General features: G+C 36.7%; 1 protein-coding gene across 2 annotated transcripts in view; it reads right to left on the bottom strand.

Annotated features, from left to right (window-relative positions):
• The window catches only part of EXOC5 (exocyst complex component 5), a 46,882-nt gene that overhangs the window by 11,958 nt on the left and 15,206 nt on the right, over positions 1-19,718 (bottom strand). The window contains exons 5-14 of one of the 2 annotated variants that reach the window (XM_008139008.3): positions 19,004-19,068; positions 14,592-14,620; positions 13,360-13,469; positions 10,941-10,985; positions 10,691-10,831; positions 9,316-9,398; positions 8,028-8,237; positions 6,602-6,743; positions 3,322-3,430; positions 582-702 (exon numbers count right to left, since the gene is read on the bottom strand). In XM_008139008.3, coding sequence (XP_008137230.1) covers positions 582-702; positions 3,322-3,430; positions 6,602-6,743; positions 8,028-8,237; positions 9,316-9,398; positions 10,691-10,831; positions 10,941-10,985; positions 13,360-13,469; positions 14,592-14,620; positions 19,004-19,068 — 1,055 coding nt within the window. The remainder of the gene's footprint in view (positions 1-581; positions 703-3,321; positions 3,431-6,601; positions 6,744-8,027; positions 8,238-9,315; positions 9,399-10,690; positions 10,832-10,940; positions 10,986-13,359; positions 13,470-14,591; positions 14,621-19,003; positions 19,069-19,718) is intronic. The other variant, XM_054716033.1, reaches the window with a different exon arrangement.

The raw sequence follows: 19,718 nt of genomic DNA, 5'->3' as shown, positions 1-19,718 counted from the left end.
AATAAGTAAATTTCCTTTCAAAGTGTGATTCACAGATCACAAATGTTTTTTATCTTTGAGATTGTTTCTCAACTAATTTCTTGGCATATCAATGTTTACAGCAAAATGCCTGGAATTTTATCTTTTATATGAATAGTTTTCCTCTTTAATAATAAAGTACACATATAGTTTTATAAAGCATGTTAACATATACAATATTTAATTTAATCCTCATGTGCTTTAAAAATTCACATAAATTGATAGAAAGATATAAACCAAACTTTACGTGCTCTGATCAAAATCGATCCTATTACTCTAATAAAATTTGTGTTGTATGTCTTTATATTACAAGTGAGTACAAGCCAGAGACCTTCTTTCACATCAGATATGTTTATGATATGAGATTCAGTCTTTTCAAACAAATCAAAATGAATACCACAGAAGAGAAAATAGGAGGCAAAGAAGAAGGCAAAGGACCTTTACTTTTAATTTCACACCTTTCTGTCCTGTTTGATGTTACTATGAACATGTATTACTTTTAATATTTTTTTTAAATTGTAGAATATTATATTTATTGAAATACCAAAGAAAATTTGACTAACCTTATTAGTGGCATAAGGTGGTCATTAAACTGCTTGTCAAAAAGATGAAAAATAGTATTGGCCTGATGCACAACATCCAAAAAGTAGAGATTTGCATTCCGAGAATCTGAAGAAGGAATTCCTAAAGTTGGAAGGCATGTGTGTATATGTTAGAATCATACTTTAAGTTCATCTTGGCGAAAGAAAAATGAATGTGGTTTTTGTATATACAACATGAATAAAAGTAACTGCTGTTTTAATAAATCAACAATGATTTTTGTTTACAGAAAAGTAAAATTAAACTTGTTAATAACCGTAACAAAATTAATCCAAAGTTTTTATGCCCAAATTTTCACCATCTATAATCTTCATTATTTGCTGAGATAAACCAAAAAATCAATCAATCAATGCATCATCTTAAACTATACCTGTTCCTTCCTCTTCCCACTCTCTTGTGCCCAATGAATCACTTGAGCCATGAACACACTTCTACCATTTTTCTTATAGCCAGGTCTCTTTCTCTCTGATAACAGTTAAAATAAATTTTAAACTAGATTCATGGTTCAAATCTGTTTATTTTTTATGCAATAGCAACATATTTAAACTTACTCATTTCACTCACCATATTCTCCACTACTGCCTCAAAAATATTTATTCTCAAAAAAAAATTTATTCTCCTGTTTACAGAATAAATTCTTTTAAAAATATATTTTTATTGACTTCAGAGGAAGGGAGAAGGAGAGATAGAAACAGAATGATGAGAGAGAATCATTGATCGGCTGCCTCCTGCATACCCCCTACTGGGGATCAGGCCCACAACCTGGGCATGTGCTCCTGACCGGAATTGAACCTGGGACCTTTCAGGCTGACGCTCTATCCACTGAGCCAAACCAGCTAGGGCCAAAATAAATTCCTAATTTTCAGCATAGTATTCAGGCTACTCCACATTCAGGCCCCTCAAAAGACAGCTAACTGTTCCAAATTTCAATTCCCTCTTTTTTTATAAAAGAGTAATAGTAATAGATAAACTCTAAGGTCCCTCTAACCCTAGATACTTATGTTTCTAGGGAACAGACTGACAGCTTCCAGAGGGGAAGGGGATTAGGGGCTGGGTGAAAAAGGTGAAGGGATTAAGCAAAGAGAAAAAAACGAAAATAAGTTCACAGACACAAACAGTAGTATGGTGATTACCAGAGGGGAAGAAGTTGGGGGTGGGAGAAGGAAGAGGGATAGAAGAGGCTATAGGGGAGATAAATGATGGACAGAGACTGACTTGGGGTAGTGAACACACAATACAATCCTATATCATAAAGAGGTAATATGAAAATTGACCCTCACAGCCTCATGTCACAAGATGGCCGCCCCCACATCGTCACAAGATGGCCGCCCCCATATTGTCACAAGATGGCCAGCAGGGGAGGGCAGTTGGGGGTGATCGGGCCGGGAGGAGAGGGCAGTTGGGGGGGACCAAGCCTGTAGGGGAGGGCATTTGGGGGCAATCAAGATTGCAGAGGAGGGCAGTTAGGGGTAACCAGGTCAGCAGAGGAGGGCAGTTGGGGGTGACAGGGCCTGCAGGGAAGGAAGTTGGAGTGATGGGACCAGCAGAGGAGGACAGCTGAAGAGGACCAGACCTGCAGGGGAGGGCATTTGGGGCAACCAGACCTGCTGGGGAGGGCAGTTGGGGGTGATCGGGCTTGCAGGGGAGCAGTTAGGTGTCAATCATGCCGGCAGGGAGCAGTTAGGTGTCAATCAGGCCAGCAGGGGAGCAGTTAGGGGGCTATCAGGCTGGCAGGCAGAGTGGTTAGGGGCAATCAGGCAGCCACGCAGGCAAGTGGTTAGGAGCCAGCAGTCCCAGATTGTGAGTCGGACATCCTCCAAGGGGTCCCAGATTGGAGAGGGTACACGCTGGGCTGAGGGACCCCTCCCCCCCCAAGTGCACGAATTTCATGCACCAGGCCTCTAGTATACAGATGATGTACTATAGAACTGTATACCTGAAACCTATATAATTTTACTAACCAATGTCACCGCAATACATTCAATTAAAAAACAAAGTAAAATCCAAAATATACTGCATTATCTAAGAGCAAATAAAGCTTTGGGGAAAAATAAATAAAAGGCATAAGGGACGAGGAAAAATATTCACAGAAAATGAGGATATAAAAATACCTAGAGTTCTTTATAGGATGATGATTTTTTTCAAAGTTTTAAAAATGAAAATCAAAGGTGCTTTATTTTCCCACAAAAGACAAAATAAGAAAATTAAGGGCTCCAACACAAACTTACAAGAGAAAAAAGTAAAATCAATACACAAGTAGGAAATAATAATCCTTGCTATTCATGAAAGACATGAAAATTAAGGTATGTATTCATATTTTAACCACTAAAGTTTTCAATAAAAGTATTCAATGATGTGCAGAAAAACTGGCATGATCATACATGCCAGAGCAGTGTAAATTAGTGAAAGAAAAACCCTTTAGGAAAAGAGTTTACATGTATAAAATTCTTAAGAATTTGTAACACACTTTGATCATTTCACTTCTGTAATTTTACCCTGTCCTGCTTGAAGTGAGCAATATGAGAGAACTGTGTCTTTGTATAGCTTTTAGCATCTAACAAATCCTTGCATTATAGCTCAAAAAGCATTATTCATTGCAGTGAACTAAATTCGACATAGAGCTGAATATATGTAAAACATGCATATAATTTAACGTAGCAGATCAAAAAAATTTAATACAAATTATAGCACAAATATACTTACCAGCAAGTCCTGTATCCAAAGCATAATCAATATGCTCAATACATAAAAATTCCACAAGAATGGTAAAAATTCTAAAGGCATTCCTTGGTAAATCAGAAGGATCAGAGAGCTTTAAAAACAAAAAACAAATACATCACTCCTCAAGTCTACCTTTAAAAAAGGCAACTTTTTTTCAGCAATCAACTTTGTATAAGATGTAATCAGTATTCAGGTATCAAAATAATAACTTACACTTCTTCTTTCCCACTTCCACTGTCTCTCTCACATACATAAAATGCTCCATATTTGCCTACAACTCTCCTGGCTTATACTAGATCAATAATGTTCTTCTGACCTGAATTGCAATCCCAGTAGTGGATTGTGATAAGAAAGAGAGGAGAGAAAGGAGAGAGAACCAATAGAAAATAAAGTATAATAAAATCCATCTTTTTTTAAAATATATTTTATTGATTTTTTTACAGAGAGGAAGGGAGAGAGATAGAGAGTTAGAAACATCAATGAGAGAGAAACATCGATCAGCTGCCTCCTGCACACCTCCTACTGGGGATGTGCCCGCAACCAAGGTACGTGCCCTTGACCGGAATCGAACCTGGGACCTTTCAGTCCGTAGGCCGATGTTCTATCCACTGAGCCAAACCGGTTTCGGCAAAATCCCTCTTAATGTACACAGTAAAACAAATATAATTTCATGAAATACACACACACATGCACACATATACATATTCTGAGCTGCCACGTAAAGTGCATTTCTTATTGGGGGTATGGTCATATAAACCCTGTATATATTCTTTGATGTATTTTTATACATTTGAAAAATTAAATTGTCTGAATTTGAGAGGTAATTTTCTAACTTTTTAAGAGAGATTTTATTTTCTCAGCATAACTACTAATTCTTTTACTGAATAGTTAATCTGCACCAGCATCAATATCAAAATGAACATTTATTATTGTGGGTTTACTATGTGCTAAATATTATGTTAAAAGTACTTTATGGTACATGCATTTTCATATTTTATTCTCACCTCAAGACTAGGCTGTAAGTACGATTCTTACTATTCCCACCTTGCAAATGAAAATTGAGGCTTTGTAGGGTTAAATAACATCTCAAGAGTTCACTCAACTAGGAAGTAATGAAGCTAGGATTTGAGCCTTTCATATTTTATAGCACATCAGTTTATTGATTTCCCCATCCCATCCCCCAATAAAATAAAGAGTGCTTTTTGTTTTGAGTATTGGTGGCTCAAACTTTTTAGATTGGTTCCAGTGTTGGAATGTCAAATGCTGGTAGGAATGTCAAATGAAACAATTAACTCTGGAAAACAGGCAGTATCTTAATGACTACTACCATATCGTTACTAAGTATATACCCAAGAGCAATGTAAGCATTGACCACATAAAGACATATACATGAATATTCATAGCAACTTCATTCGTAATAGTCAAACACTGAAACCAATCTAAATTTCCATCAATAGGTAAATTAATAAACAAATTGGGTATATTCATGCAATAAAATATTACCCAGAAATGAAAAGGAACATACTAATACATACACAAAACATGGATGAATCTCAATATAATTATACTGAGTGAAAGAAGACAGGAACATTATGTATATACTATACTATAATTCCATTTATAAAAAATTCTGGAAAATTAATCAACTTCTTGAAGATATCCTTTTTAGCTTTTAAGACTTAGTCCTCAAATGTCCCCTCTTTAGAAAACTAATCTGTAGTGACACATAACAGATCAGGGGTTGCCTGACGATAGAATTGGAGGTAGAGAAAAAGGAAATGACAAAAGGGCAAGAGTGAACTTTTTGATGTAATAAATATTTTCATTATTTTGACTACAGTTATAGCTTTAAACTGTACACATAATTTATCAAATGTATGTAATTGTTTTAATATATGCAGTTTATTGAATGTCAAAATTGTTGTTTTTTTTAATCCTCACCTAAGGATATTTTTCCATTGATTTTCAGAGAGGGAAAGAGAGAGGAAAAGACAGAAACATCGATGTGAAAGAAACACATCAATTGGTTGCCTCCTGCAACCAGGGCCCAGGCTGAGGAGAAGCCTGCAACCAAGGTACTTGCCCTTGACTGGAATCGAACTGGGGACCCTTCGGTCCACAAGCCGACGCTCTATCCACTGAGCAAACCGGCTAGGGCTCAAAGTTATTTTTTAAAAAGGAAATAAAAATCAACCTGCTTGCTTATTACACTGCCCTTTTTTATATCCTTTAAAGCTGCCATCATCATTTACAAGGTCAAGTCCAAATTTGTAAGCATGGTATACAAAGAGTTCTTCTCTATCTTTTCAACCTCCTCTCTTATTACTCTCCCCAATGTACATTTTTATTTCAAGCATTTCATACTGCATAATTGATCTTTGTATACGTTTTTGTACATATATTATTCTGCCTGAAACAGCCTGCTAGCAGCATCTTCCTAAAGATGACCTATGTAGCTTTGAAGATCCAGGTCTCAAATGTCTCCTTTTTGAAACCTTTCCTGATATACTTTTTCTCAATTCCTTAACCAGGCAGAACTGGTTGCTTCCTCTTTGGTCACAGCAGTGCAGACATACTTTACATCAATTCTTTACATGTCGACTTTCTTTCTCCATACTATTCAAAAGTAGTGTATATATCTAATATTTATAACCTCAATGTCTAACACAGCAGCTGGCACAAAGTAAATGCATAATAATATTTGTTGGATTGGGTTGCACTGAATTGAACTGAATTTTAATCTTGTGACTTTCCAGGCAGAAGGTGGTGATTTAGAGTTGCTATGATTCAAACAATAAATATGGGGTATGGAAAAAGTAGGTTTACAGTTGTTTGTATGAAAAATAATACAATAATAAATAAATATTAACACAAGAATAAACTGTTTCATTTACTCACAACCATAAACCTACTTTTGCCCCACCCTGTATGCTGACAGCTACATGTTGGACGATCTGAGATATATGTTGGACTATATTTAGAAATATTTTAACATATTTCCAGTATTCAGAAAATTAAATATATTACTGTACCAAATATACTCATTACCCACCTAGGTGTGTCATACCGTAACATTTTTACAAATGTACTTCTAAATAATTTTAAAGTAATTTTGTTCTCTAAAAACAAAAATCCTATATATTTTTATTACAAAAAAATAGTTCTTCCTAACCAGACAGCAGATTTATATCTTAGTATAAATGAGGCAAAACTTAAAATACACAACTATGTATTAGTAAAATAAATTTACAATTACTCTTACCCTATGACATCTTTCAAAGGCTTGTTTGGTTTCTTGTAAAAGATTAACCACCACTTCTTGGGATAGAAAGGTTTCCCCATGAGTATCGATACTTGGCCCCAAGTTGGTACGTTGTCTAATTCTCTCTTTCAAATCTTGAATACTAGAGCATCATATTAACCAATTAAAAAAGAACACTTCACTATACATAGATTTTCATTTCAAGTACTCTCAAAGTTAGTATACATCAACAACAATAAAAAAATGGACCAATAGCCAGATCTAAAAGTTCTAATTCCAATAATTAGTTCTGAAAAGAGAAGTGAGCCTTAAATCTCTAAACAGAAGACTTTCACCTGAAAAATTAGGAGATTCAGAGTTATGATCTCCAAAGGCTCTTTCAGCTCTACAATTCTGACTCAATAGCCAAAAACTCCTTGTTCTATTTTGTAGGAAGTGGGCTACTCCAAAGAAGTTAGTATTCCAGATAACTAAATGGTTCTGCTTAAAATAAACTTTAAAATATGATGTTTTTAAAATATATTAAATGATTTAAATATAATGGTTATAATAAATCCCAATAAACATTTCTTCACTATTAAACAAGATATGTTCAACATAATTTCGCTTTCCTTAACAACTAAAGGGTCACTTTGAACATTTATTATATGGTGGTATCATTGGGTTAGATTTTTTTTTTTTATCCTAGAATATGTAGCTCCAGACTACTGTGAACTAATTTACTTCAAAATGTTTGATTGTTCTTTAGTTTTTCTTTTCCTTTACTTGCTCCTGCCTTTCAGATGTCAATTTTTATTCCTAATTATAACCTCCCCCCTGATCATTATTTAATAAACAACAAACTGGGAAATAAGATACTGACTTGAGTGTGTACATATGTGGACTCTGGACCCTGGTTATATGGCTGCACAGAAGTCATTCTGCTTCATCCTAGAATCAACTGGGTTCTAGACAGTTGAGATCTGGATTACTGAGGTGCCACCAATTCTTTCAGCAAATCACTATCTTCTAGTATGTGAATAATCACAAATTTTAAGATATTAATTAAATAATTTTATGTACAAATCATTAAAAAGCTCAGGGTACCTAAACTGTGAACTGTCTATTGGCTGTATTTTTTCACACCTATAATAATTTAAAAAAAAATTGCTTCCTGATTAATAACCTGAAATACTTTACAGAGTTTGAAACTAAAAAAGAATCTATAGAGCTCTTTATAGTACTGGTATTCTGCTTTACATTTTAATCATATTATGTTAGGTCATTTGTAATATGTGGTTCAAGGGACAGGATTTGATCAATGTTATAAACAAATTGGATTAAAAGAGTTCTTCATAAAAAATTCTGATGACTCAATATTGGACAACTTTGTCCAAATATAATAAAGTTCTTAATATCTTTAGTCTTATTAATCATAAACACTCACCCTCCTGTGCCAATGGATCTCTTTTGATGGTTTTTTGAATCATAATAGCGCTGTAGGATCATAGCACTTCTGCTTTTCAAATATCCAGTCTCCACCTCAATATAGTTCTCCAAATAGGAAATGAAAATGGATTTGATAAGCTTAGACAAGAAAGTCTGTTTATCAGTACCTAAATTAAACTCCATCAACTTGCTGGAAAGATTTGTGGTTCTTTTCATGGAAGAGGGGAAAAAAAGATTAATATATATTTTAGGCATAATAACAATACTAAGGAATATATATTTTTACAATGTAAATTTAATAGCTTATGTTAAACCACCATTTCTTAAAGCTTGGGAATGTACTTATTAGGATGCAGAAATAATGTACTTATTAGAACATTATGGTTTTAAAACTGCCATAAACTGCTAGTGATGGCTTAGGAGAGGAAACTGAGGCAACCAACCAGTCTAGAAATGGCAACAAGTGGCAGAAAGTCTTCAAGTATGCTCTAATGCCATTCATGACGTGGTACACAAGTCAGAATACTGAGGGGATTTACTCTCTGTTCATTCTCGTTGGTCTTTGTCCATGTGACTTTTCTCTAATTCTCTGTTTCCCATTGTTGAAAACAGGCTCATAATAATGTTGTTATTTATAAGAACTTTTGGATTGTGGTTATTTTTCAAAACTTTCCTCTCAAAATGATGACTGAAGAATAGCAATAGGGCTGGGTAAAAACTCCATATGAAACTTCTGATATAATATTTCTAAGTTTAACACTGTCTTTTACAAAAAAAGATTCTCACATTAGACTTAAAGCTGAAATTGTCATTTTTAAAAGAATTTGTCCAGCAGAAGTGGGCTGAAGGGGGTCAATGGGAAAAATGAAGGGACATATGTAATACTTTCAACAATAAAGATTTTAAAAAAAAGAATTTGTCACTTCCTCAATTTCTAAAATTTCAACTGCAGATAAATATAATTATACTAGTTCTTGGAGAAAAAAATTAAAGAACAGTGAATTAGCTTACAATTAAAAACAAAATTCTCAAGTCTTAGTTTAAACAATGTAAACAAAGCTTTGTTTCATTAGAATGCATTAATATAAAGCATAATACCCTTAAAATTAATGTACTAAGAATACTACTCTTGTACAATACTAACCTATAAGCCAAGAATTTAATGCTAAAAGACACATTGCTATCTGCCAAACTATTATTCCAAAATACTTGAATACTTGCCCATTTTCAAAAAAAACCATTAAAATCAAAGATCTGTTATGATTTTATAACAATTAAAAATATACCTTGTATATAAGTCATAGAGATTTTTGAGATACTGCTCTGCATCAGACTTCCTACATTCTTCTAACTGGTCTTTCACAAAACTCTAAAAAAAAAAAAAAAAGTCAACATTTTGTCAATTAAGTAAATATTAAATTACATACTCAAGATGTATTTTTCTGAAATTAACTCCACATTCTTAAACTTTTCTGACTTACAATTCAATGGAAAAGGAAATGTGTAGAAAATATACCAATAAAAAAATAGGTTTAAAATTTTACCGCTATATTTACTAGTCCATCTACATCAGTCATGGGAATAAGCATTAAGAATTTCAAAATATCTTTTTTCTTGAAAATGGCCTATCCTGACTCATAAAGTACATTTACAACAACAACAACAACAAACAAAACCTGAGTCTATATGAATATAAGCATTTCCTTAAAGCAGCATTTACCAAACTGTGGTCTTGGTAACATTACTGTCCCTTGAGACATTAATAGGCATTACTCTAAAACTGGGAAATGCTGTATATTTCACCCCCATTTCTAGAGAAATACATATTAGTACTTTTAAAGGGTATTTAAAAGTCCTAAATTGTGTTTTAAAAACAAACATATTTAATGTATCTTAATCCAGTGGTAAACATAGCTTAGGAAATGTTGCCTTAAAATATAATGCTATGGGAGTATAGGCTATAAATTAAATTCCTATGTTTTTTTCCTTTTCATGTTAGTACCATATTATAAAAAATTCTACAGACTGCATTTGTAATTCTTATTCAATTTCACAAATGCCATCTATTGGTCAAGGTGAGGACCAATAAAAATAAAAATTTGAGGCTACCATACTATAACCTGTTACTACAATTGATACTACTACTACTACATACTGGTAAACAAAATTCAAACATGTGCTTTTATGACACTTAGTGATTAGCATATTTTTTTCAACAAAACATGTTTTTGTTTTTTTCTGTTTTTGTTGTTGTTAATCCTCACCCAAGGATCTTTTCCATTGATTTTTTTAGAGAGTGAAAGGGAGGGGAAGAGACAGAGAGAGAGAAAATCGATGTAGAGAGACACATCAGATAGTTGCCTCCCATGTGCGCCCCAACCCAGGGCCAGGAGTCTGCAACCGAGGTACGTGCCCTTGACAGGAATCGAACCTGCAACCCTCAGTCGCAGGCTGGTGCTTTATCCACTGAGCTAAACCAGCTAGGGCAACAAAACATGTTTTAAAAAGCATGACACTATTACTCCTTTTCCCCTTCAGTGAATAAGTAGATTTCTATTCCTATGGTCATTACACAGTAAACTAGTATTTTAAAAAAACTTTTAAAACACAGAAAAAATCAGATATTGCTTTAAGAACTACATAGTCGTTATTTAAAATTACCTGTAGTTTGATTTCAAATATGTTTTGAATAAGTTTAGCTAGTACTGTTTCTGGATTACTAAAGATATCTCCAACTTGTTTGTTCACCCGTTGACAGAGTATTGCTGCATCTTCAAATATATCATTTCTCATGTAAGCACCCTAAATAGCAGAGACATTTTACATAGTGAATACATAATTTTTAAATGGTTTTTACAACACAAATTAGCATATAATAAAATGAAATCCAAAAAGTGTACTGTTATGTTACCTCCTGGCACTGCTTTATATAAACATCAACGCAATGGGAGTAACCCTATGAAGAAGAAAGAAATACATTATCAATGTTCTATTAAATTATAATAATAACCTCAATAAAAAAAAAGTATAACTATGTAATGTAATAAAGCTATGTCTGTGTCCCAATGAATGGCCAATAGTTGTTGGACTTCAAAGAAAATTTAGGTATGAGTTCTTTATAGTCATTTTACCCAATCATCATCTAGTCATCTCCTTCAACTCCAAAACATGTGCACGCACACAAACAGATTCAAGGTCTTGAGAAAAGGTTTTAGAAATATATATTTCCTTCTGTCCTCTTTTGGATTCAAAGCATTTGCTTTCCCTTGCAAGAATGTGGACAGAGCTGCATTTAACTGACATTCTGGAAATTTACTTTAAAAATTGAATCCATTTAAATAGAATGTGTTTAAATAAAATAATTTGTCATGTTAAGCTAATTACAATGAGATTTTTGCCAATTAACAAATCAGACATTAAAAAAAGTAAGGTAAGCAATATCCTATTTAATAAAGAGGAAATATGCTGCCGAAACCGGTTTGGCTTGGTGGATAGAGCGTCGGTCTGTGGACTGAAAGGTCCCAGGTTTGATTCCGGTCAAGGGCATGTACATTGGTTGCGGGCACATCCCCCGTAGGGGGTGTGCAGGAGGCAGCTGGTCGATGTTTCTCTCTCATCAATGTTTCTAGCTCTCTATCCCTCTCCCTTCCTCTCTGTAAAAAATCAATAAAATATATTTTTTAAAAAGGAGGAAATATGCTAATTGACCATCACGCCCCCACAAAGATGGCGGCACCCACAGCCAATAAGGAGGGAATATGCTAATTGACTGTCACGCCCTCAAAGATGGCGGCACCCACAGCCACAAGATGGCGGTGCCCAGTCCCCTCAGCCCCACCAGAGCATCAGGCACGCGGCACGGCCGCGCTGCATGCCTGCCTCTGGAGTTGCCCAGTCCCTTCAGCCCTCCAGCCCCTCAGGGCCGGCCCAAGGCGCAGACAAGCCTCGGATGGCGGCTGCCCAGCCACCCAGGGCCGGCCCAAGGCACAGGCAAGCCACCTATGGCAGCTGCCCAGACGCCCAGGGCCACCCAAGGCTCAGGTAACCAGGCCAGGCTGAGCCTTGCGCTGCCAGCAGTGGCAGCAGCAGAGGTGTGATGGGGGCGTTGCCTTCCCCTGATCGCTGGGTCGCCTCTCACCTGAGGGCTCCCAGACTGTGAGAGGGAACTCATTAGTCAACAGAGCCAAATATCAACAGTAAGATTGAAATTTCTTTTGAGAGCCAAATTTTTTAAACTTAAATTTCTTCTAACACCACTTCTTCAAAATAGACTCGCCCAGGCCATGGTATTTTGTGGAAGAGCCACACTCAAGGGGCCAAAGAGCCGCATGTGGCTTGTGAGCCGCAGTTTGCCGACCACTCCCCTTATCTGACATAAATATAAAGAAACATACTAAAGGAAACACTATTTCTTTAAGCACTATGTTTACAGAAATGCATTCCCATACAGATTATCTTTGTAGTTCAAATTCCAAGAAGACAGTTCTATAACAGAATATTCCTTTGTATTATCACCTGAGATCCTCTGGATTTAACTTGTCTTTTACTAGTCACATTCCACCTACTCTGTGGTTCCTATATTCCACTAGATACTTAAGATCAAGTTGTCTTGCTTTTGACCTATTTCATAACATGCTTGACTGAAAAGAATAATACATTATAAATCAAGAAGGCAAAAGAATATGACTTTCTATGGCAAACTATATAAAAATTCATATACAGCTTGACATGATATCAAATATATATATTGGTGTTTGATAAAATATTGTTATACAACATAATAAAAGGATAATATGCAAATTGACCAAACGGTGGAACAACCAGTCGCTATGATGTTCACTGCCCACCAGGGGACAGACACTCAACGCAGGAGCTGCCCCCTGGTGGTCAGTGCACTCCCACAGGGGGAGCACTGCTCAGCCAGAAGCCAGGCTCGTGGCTGGCAAGCGCAGCGGCGGTGGCAGGAGCCTCTCCCACCTCCACGGCAGTGCTAAGTTGTCAGGGAGTGGGCCTAAGCCATCAGTTGGACATCCCCCGAGGGCTCCTGGACTGCAAGAGGGTGCAGGCTGAGCTGAGGAACACCCCTCCCCCCCAGTGCACAAATTTTGTGCACCAGAACTCTAGAAGAACATAAAATCCCTATTTAAATAATATTAAACACCTAAAATTTAACATAACTTATAAAGATATAAAATGTATAGTAAGATTATTCAAAACAAAAATTGTCATGATAGTCATATAATAGGAGAAAATCAGAGACTATAATATATAGAATTTATATAATCTCCAGCCTTGAAGACTAATTTTCACTTATAATTTTTACTACTTACCTTAAAATGAAGTAAAACTGCTGCTACTTCCCTCATTCTGGAGATTTCACCTTTTTTTTGAGCACTAGTAAACTCCTGAATCAGTTGGCATTCTAAATCATGGTATTTACCTAAAAATAAAAAGAAAGTCCATGAGACAAACAAGGTATGCAAGCTATTTGCTAGCATATGAACTATTTATAAATATAATGACTATGGATCTAGCCCTCTTTTGAAAAATTACAAAAACAGTAAGATATTACAATGAATCTAGACACTACATTATATTGTAGTATATAAATCTATATTTTCAAAACAAAAACACCTTCCCTATCTTCCCAAACAAAACAGCTGAACTCCCACAGTCTGACTGCTATTTACCACTATTACTTTAAAAACAGCTGACGGGGAAATCCTCCCGATGGTATCTCTGAGAACAAGAGATAGGAAAAATCTTAAACTTGAAAGTGCAGAAAGAGTGAGGAGGACTACAGAAATTTTTGAGTTCAGATGCCTTTGCCTTGAACAAAATGGTGGATTCAATACCAAATTTTACCTTAAGATAATATGTGATATTTGATTCACTATATTCTTGAGATTATTATTAGTTCTGAGTGAATAACTGAACTTTGGACTAATCTATAGTGATCAAAAACAGGGCAGGAAGTCCAACTACCTGTGTCATCCTTACCCTAACACTTTTGGGAAAATAGGTAGTTCTTTGAACCTTCTATACAAACTGGCCTCACGAACAGTGATCGGGCTACCACAAGAGCCTGAAATATAGTGGCTTTTCTAGAAACCTAGAATGATCTGCCTAAAATATAATTCAAAAATTGGCAAAAATCAAACTAGTTATGTAAGGAATTATAAACTTAGTTTGTGTTTTTTTAAAAAAGAACCTACTCTAGAGATATCTTTATGAATAATCTCCAAGATACATTGTTAAATTAAAAACAGAAGGTAAAAACTATTTATATAGAATGCTACTAATTATTTTAAAATAAATGAGGATGATAGAACTAAATTGTACACATATATACATGATTTATGTCCTAGGCTTATTTATCTATAGAATACTCTGGAGGAATACCCAAGAAATTGGTAATGTTTGTTTCAAGGAAAAGCAATCAAAGCCAAGGATAGGATGGAAGGATGACATGATCCACTATCTCTCCTCTTACTATTTTTTTCTTTTACCCAAGTAGTTTGTTGCTTGTTCAAAACAGTTAAATAAATAGAACCCCACTTACTTGCAATTTTGGATTTTACATCTGAAAATCTGAAAGATAAAAACCAACGATGAAGTTCATTAGTTGTGACAAATATACCACAGCAATGGTACTATTGTAAAATATTAATAAAAGGGGAAACTGAGTTTGGGAATAGATGCGAATCCCCTGTACTAAATATCATCATAAAATAAGGAAGAAAGAAAAAGACAAAGCCAAAAGGGAGACAGTACTGACCGGAAGCATGCCAGGTGACAAAACTAAATTTTGGATTTTCAGATGGGGTCGTTGGTTCTCATTTAGGAAACCCACATTGAATAACCAATTGTCAAACAACGAAGAATTGTATGAGGCATTAACAATCCAGCCAGCCCCATCACTGAGCTACTGCCTCTAGTCATATTCACTGGCATTTTAAATCACTTGATATTTGCATATTCCTCCCTCCATTGGGATTTTTTTTCAAAAGTTCAATTATTGTTATTTAAAAGAAAAAGAAAAAGTATATACAAATGAGTTATTTTAAAACTAGTGTAGAAGCCAAAAAAAGGACCAAGCAATGTGCCTAGTAGAGTAACCAATCTTTGCAAATTCAGAAACTAAAATATCACACACACCATAGAATAGAATTTTTTTAAAATCTATACTAATAAAAGGGTAATATGCTAATTAGACTGGGAGACCTTCCAGGAGACCTTCCGGACATTCCTCTGGACAAAGCCATGGTGGTGGGGCCAAGGTAGAGGTGGTTAGAGGCCAAGAAGGGAGGGCAGTTGTGGGTGATCAGGCCAGGATGGGACGGCAGTTGTGGGTGATCAGGCTGGTGGGGGCGGGACCGTTGGGGGTAAGCAGACCAGCAGGGGGGCCAGTTGGGGGCGAGCAGGCCATCAGTGGGGGTCAGTTGGAGGTGATCAGGACTGTGGGGGGCAGGGGCAGTTTGGAGTGAGCAGGCCAGCAGAGGGGCAGTTGGGGGTGAGCAGGCCAGTGGGGAGGGAAGGAGGGGGCGAGCAGGCCAGCAGGGGGGGCAGTTGGGGGTGAGCAGGCCGGCAAGGGAGGCAGTTGGGGGCAAGCACACTGGCACATGGGGGGGGGTAGTTGGGGGTGATCAGGCTGGCGGGAGGGGCATTTGGGGGCGAGCAGGCTGGCGGCGGGGGGCAGTTGGGGGTGAGCAGGCCAGCAGGCAGAGGTGGCTAGGGGCAATCAGACAGGCAGGCAGGCAAGTGAGAGGTTAGGAGCCAGCAGTCCTGGATTGCGAGAGGGATGTCCGACTGCCGGTTTAGGCCTGATCCCTGTAAACCAGCATTAGGACATCCTTTGAGGGGTCCCAGATTGGAGAGGGTACAGGCTGGGCTGAGGAACACGTACCCCCCCCCCCCGCCCCGCCCCGTGCACAAATTTCGTGCACCGGGCCACTAGTCTTAAATATCAGGGGAAATACACATCATGGAAAATGGATGCTGAAAGTTCCTACACAATCAGTGTGAAGACAGAGGAAAGTGACTGGCAAAAGAGATGCCAAAGACAGATGAAGAAAGTAATAAAAATTTAAAGTTATACAAAATTGATATGCAGTCTATGCCACTCAATAACAGGAATATGTTCTGAAAAATGGGTCATTGGGCAATTTCATTGTTGTGTGAACATCATACAGTACATTTATACAAACATAGATGATATGGCCTACTACACACCAATGCTATATTGTATATAGCCTATTACTCCTAAACTACAAGCCTGTATAGCATGTTACTGTACAAAACACAAGATTAAATCAACCACAAGAGAAAATGAGGCCATCAAGAGACCAAATAAACCCGAGACACAAGAGGCCATTGCTAGTGTAACCAGGCATACTGTTTTACAGAAAAATGTTTTTATAAGTAGAAAGAGTACATTCTACAATAGTGATAAAAAGTACAGTAAATACATAAACCAGTAACATAGTTGTTTATTATAATTATCAAGTATTACGTACTTTGCATAATTGCATGTGCTACACTTTTATATGACTGGCAGCAAAATAGGTTTGTTTACATCAGCATCACCACAAACTCATGAGTAATGCATTGCACTACAACATCACAATGGCTACAATGTCTCTAGGTGATAGGAATTTTTCAGCTCCATTATTATCTTATGGGATCATATATGCAGTCTATGGAAGGCCAAAACGACATTATGTGAGGCATGACTGTATCAGTCATGGCAGATCACACAGTGCACTTCAAAGGTGTTGTGAATCTTTATGAAATATATATATTCAACTCCAAGAACTGGCAGAGAGGCTAAAACAAAACTGTAATAAAAGTATGCAATTGTATAATTGAGAAATTGAAGAGATGAGTATATGCATGTTTTATAGCAGGCGTCCTCAAACTACGGCCCGCGGGCCACATGCGGGTGTTTTTGCCGTTTTGTTTTTTTACTTCAAAATAAGATATGTGCAGTGTGTGCATAGGAATTTGTTCATAGTTTTTTTTTAAACTATAGTCCGGCCCTCCAACGGTTTGAGGGACAGTGAACTGGCCCCCTGTTTAAAAAGTTTGAGGACCCCTGTTTTATAGAAACATATAATAGAGAGGATAGAGAGGGATGGGAGAGGTAGCCAACAATTATTATGCACCTATCATGAGCAGCACATTTTAACCCATTTAAATAAATGGCACAAGTATGAAATGAGATAAAGTTAAAAGAGAGATTTTTGTGGGTCACTTTAAAAATCATTTCTCTCATGCTGGGCAAGAATGAGATTATTAATAATATTTAAGTCACAGATAACCATTACTGCTAATCCTTTATGAGGACATAGTTGAGAGTAAAATAAGATATATTTTGTGGATAGGGAACTCTCTATGTTTGCGATATATGGTCAAGCTTTAAGTATAGCAATACATTTATATTCTATCTGTACCAGAGGATCTTCCAAGTATTACCAAAAGAATAACAGATATATTGTCTGTTATATGGGAAGACATATTTCTTTCAGATATTCACAATGCAGGAACTACTACTAGCAATATTTTATTAAAGTGTCTGACATTCCAAGGACAAAGGAAATCATGCAAAAATTTCCATCTTAGTAAAGTTAATTTTGGGATAAAACTATTAATACCTGATTTAGATGGCCTTAAGCCTTTCAACTAAAACAAGGATTCTTATCCCTTTGCACTCGCTTGCTTTTTTCTCGATTCCTTTATTCTAATGCTAACCGTGTCAAGTCACACTCGACATCCAAGTGCAAAAGGTTAAACTGAACTCCCCAGAGATGGCAGATAAGCTAATGAGTATAAAAACTACATAAAATTGTATACAACAATCTGTGTGAAATGGACTTATTGGAAGAAACTTTATAGCTTTCATCAGATTTTCATTGTTGTCTCAGATCTTTAAAAACTTAAGAACTCTCATCTAAAGATAGGAAAAAGCAGCTGGGTGGTCCCATGTTTAAACTCTCTCAGTTTTCTCCCATCCTGATTATGAAAGTCCAAAAAATAAAAATTCAAAATCTCACTTCAGTAAATTTCAAAATTCTTCTTCATTTTTCCCCCAGAGGATAACAAAGAACTGAAATTATTTCAAGGTATATTATTACATTTAGAAACAGAGACCATATTTTTTCGAGGCCCAGTGCACGAAATTCGTGCATGGGGGGAGGGGTGTCCCTCAGCCCAGCCTGCACCCTCTCCAATCTGGGACCTCTCAAGGGATGTTCAACTGCCCATTTACAGGGATTGGGCCATGGGGGTGTGGCCCCCCACTGGGGTGCCTGGCCAGCCAGGGTGAGGGGCTGATGGCTGTTTGCAGGCTGGCCAAGCCCCCCAGCGGGGACCCTCACCCCATGGGGGTGTGGCCAGCCTGGGTGAGGGGATGAGGGTTGTTTTCAAGCTGGCCACACCCCCTTCAGGGTGGGGGTCCCCGCTGGAGTGCCTGGCTAACCTGGGTGAGGGGCTGATGGCTGTTTGCAGGCTGGCCATACCCCGCAGCGACCCAAGCTCCCAGCCCCTCCTTTTTTTTTTCAGCGCCTCCTTGAGCGGAGGCCAGGGCCGGCTGGAAGCAGGTATCTGGGATTTATTTATCTTCTATAATTGAAACTTTGTAGCCTTGAGCGGAGGCCAGGGCCAGCCAGGGCGGACGGGAAGCTTGGCTTCCTCCATCACCGGGGGCACCCCAAGCCTCCTGCTCGCTCCAGCTCTGTGGCCGCCACCATCTTTGTTGGGTTAATTTACATACTCGCTCCTGACTGGCTGGTGGGTGTAGCGGAGTGATGGTCAATTTTCATGTTTCTTTTTTATTAGTGTATATTGTACCTTATACAAAGGAGGTACTAAATACACTCTTGTTGAATTAATGAGCAAAATCATAGAGGGAAAAATACAAGTTTATTTTATAAATTACACCATATATACAAATTAGCTCTTGAGAAATAAACTTGCCTATCAAAAGGTAACTCTTGGGCGATTAGGTGCAACTTCTGAATGATGTCTGCTGCTTCCTTTATCTATTAAAAAAATAAAAGCAATAATTATTTTAAAACCCTTATATATATGTCCAAAAACATGTTTATATTTGAAAATAGTAATATTCCCCTATGTATGCCCGCAGACCCTCACCTAAACAATTTTCTTTTAAAATTCTCAACAAATAAAACTTTTTGAGCAACAGGAATGCATTTCGGGTATCACCAATAAGTCAATAAAACATACACATCTGTCTTTCTAGCACTGAAATCTTACCATTTCATAATGCCATAATCACCTTCCCAATGAAACCTATAGTTCATTTCCTCTGAAAAAATTCAACTAATTACTGAAAGCAGAACTGTAAGTTTCTTCTGAGTTTATCAATCCAAAAAAGGGTAAACAAGATATATGAAAATAATTCCGATTATTCTGCTGCATATATCCCACTTTAAGTGAATAAAACAACAAAAATGTCACTTCAACATTTCAATAATTAGGTCAGACCACCCTCATCCAATGAAATGTAACTATTCAAAATCTATAGAAATTCTGTTAATATTAAAAGTTAATTTCAGAAAAGAAACACTCATTAATAGTCACCTCAGCATTTCCAAACCACACATATAGATAATTTCATGAAAAAAAATGCCAAGCAATTCATTTAAAAATTAGAATATAAATACTTCAT

The sequence above is a fragment of the Eptesicus fuscus genome, chromosome 5 (genome assembly GCF_027574615.1).
Source record: "Eptesicus fuscus isolate TK198812 chromosome 5, DD_ASM_mEF_20220401, whole genome shotgun sequence".
NCBI lineage: Eukaryota > Metazoa > Chordata > Mammalia > Chiroptera > Vespertilionidae > Eptesicus > Eptesicus fuscus.
This window is presented reverse-complemented; position numbering and strand designations above follow the sequence as displayed.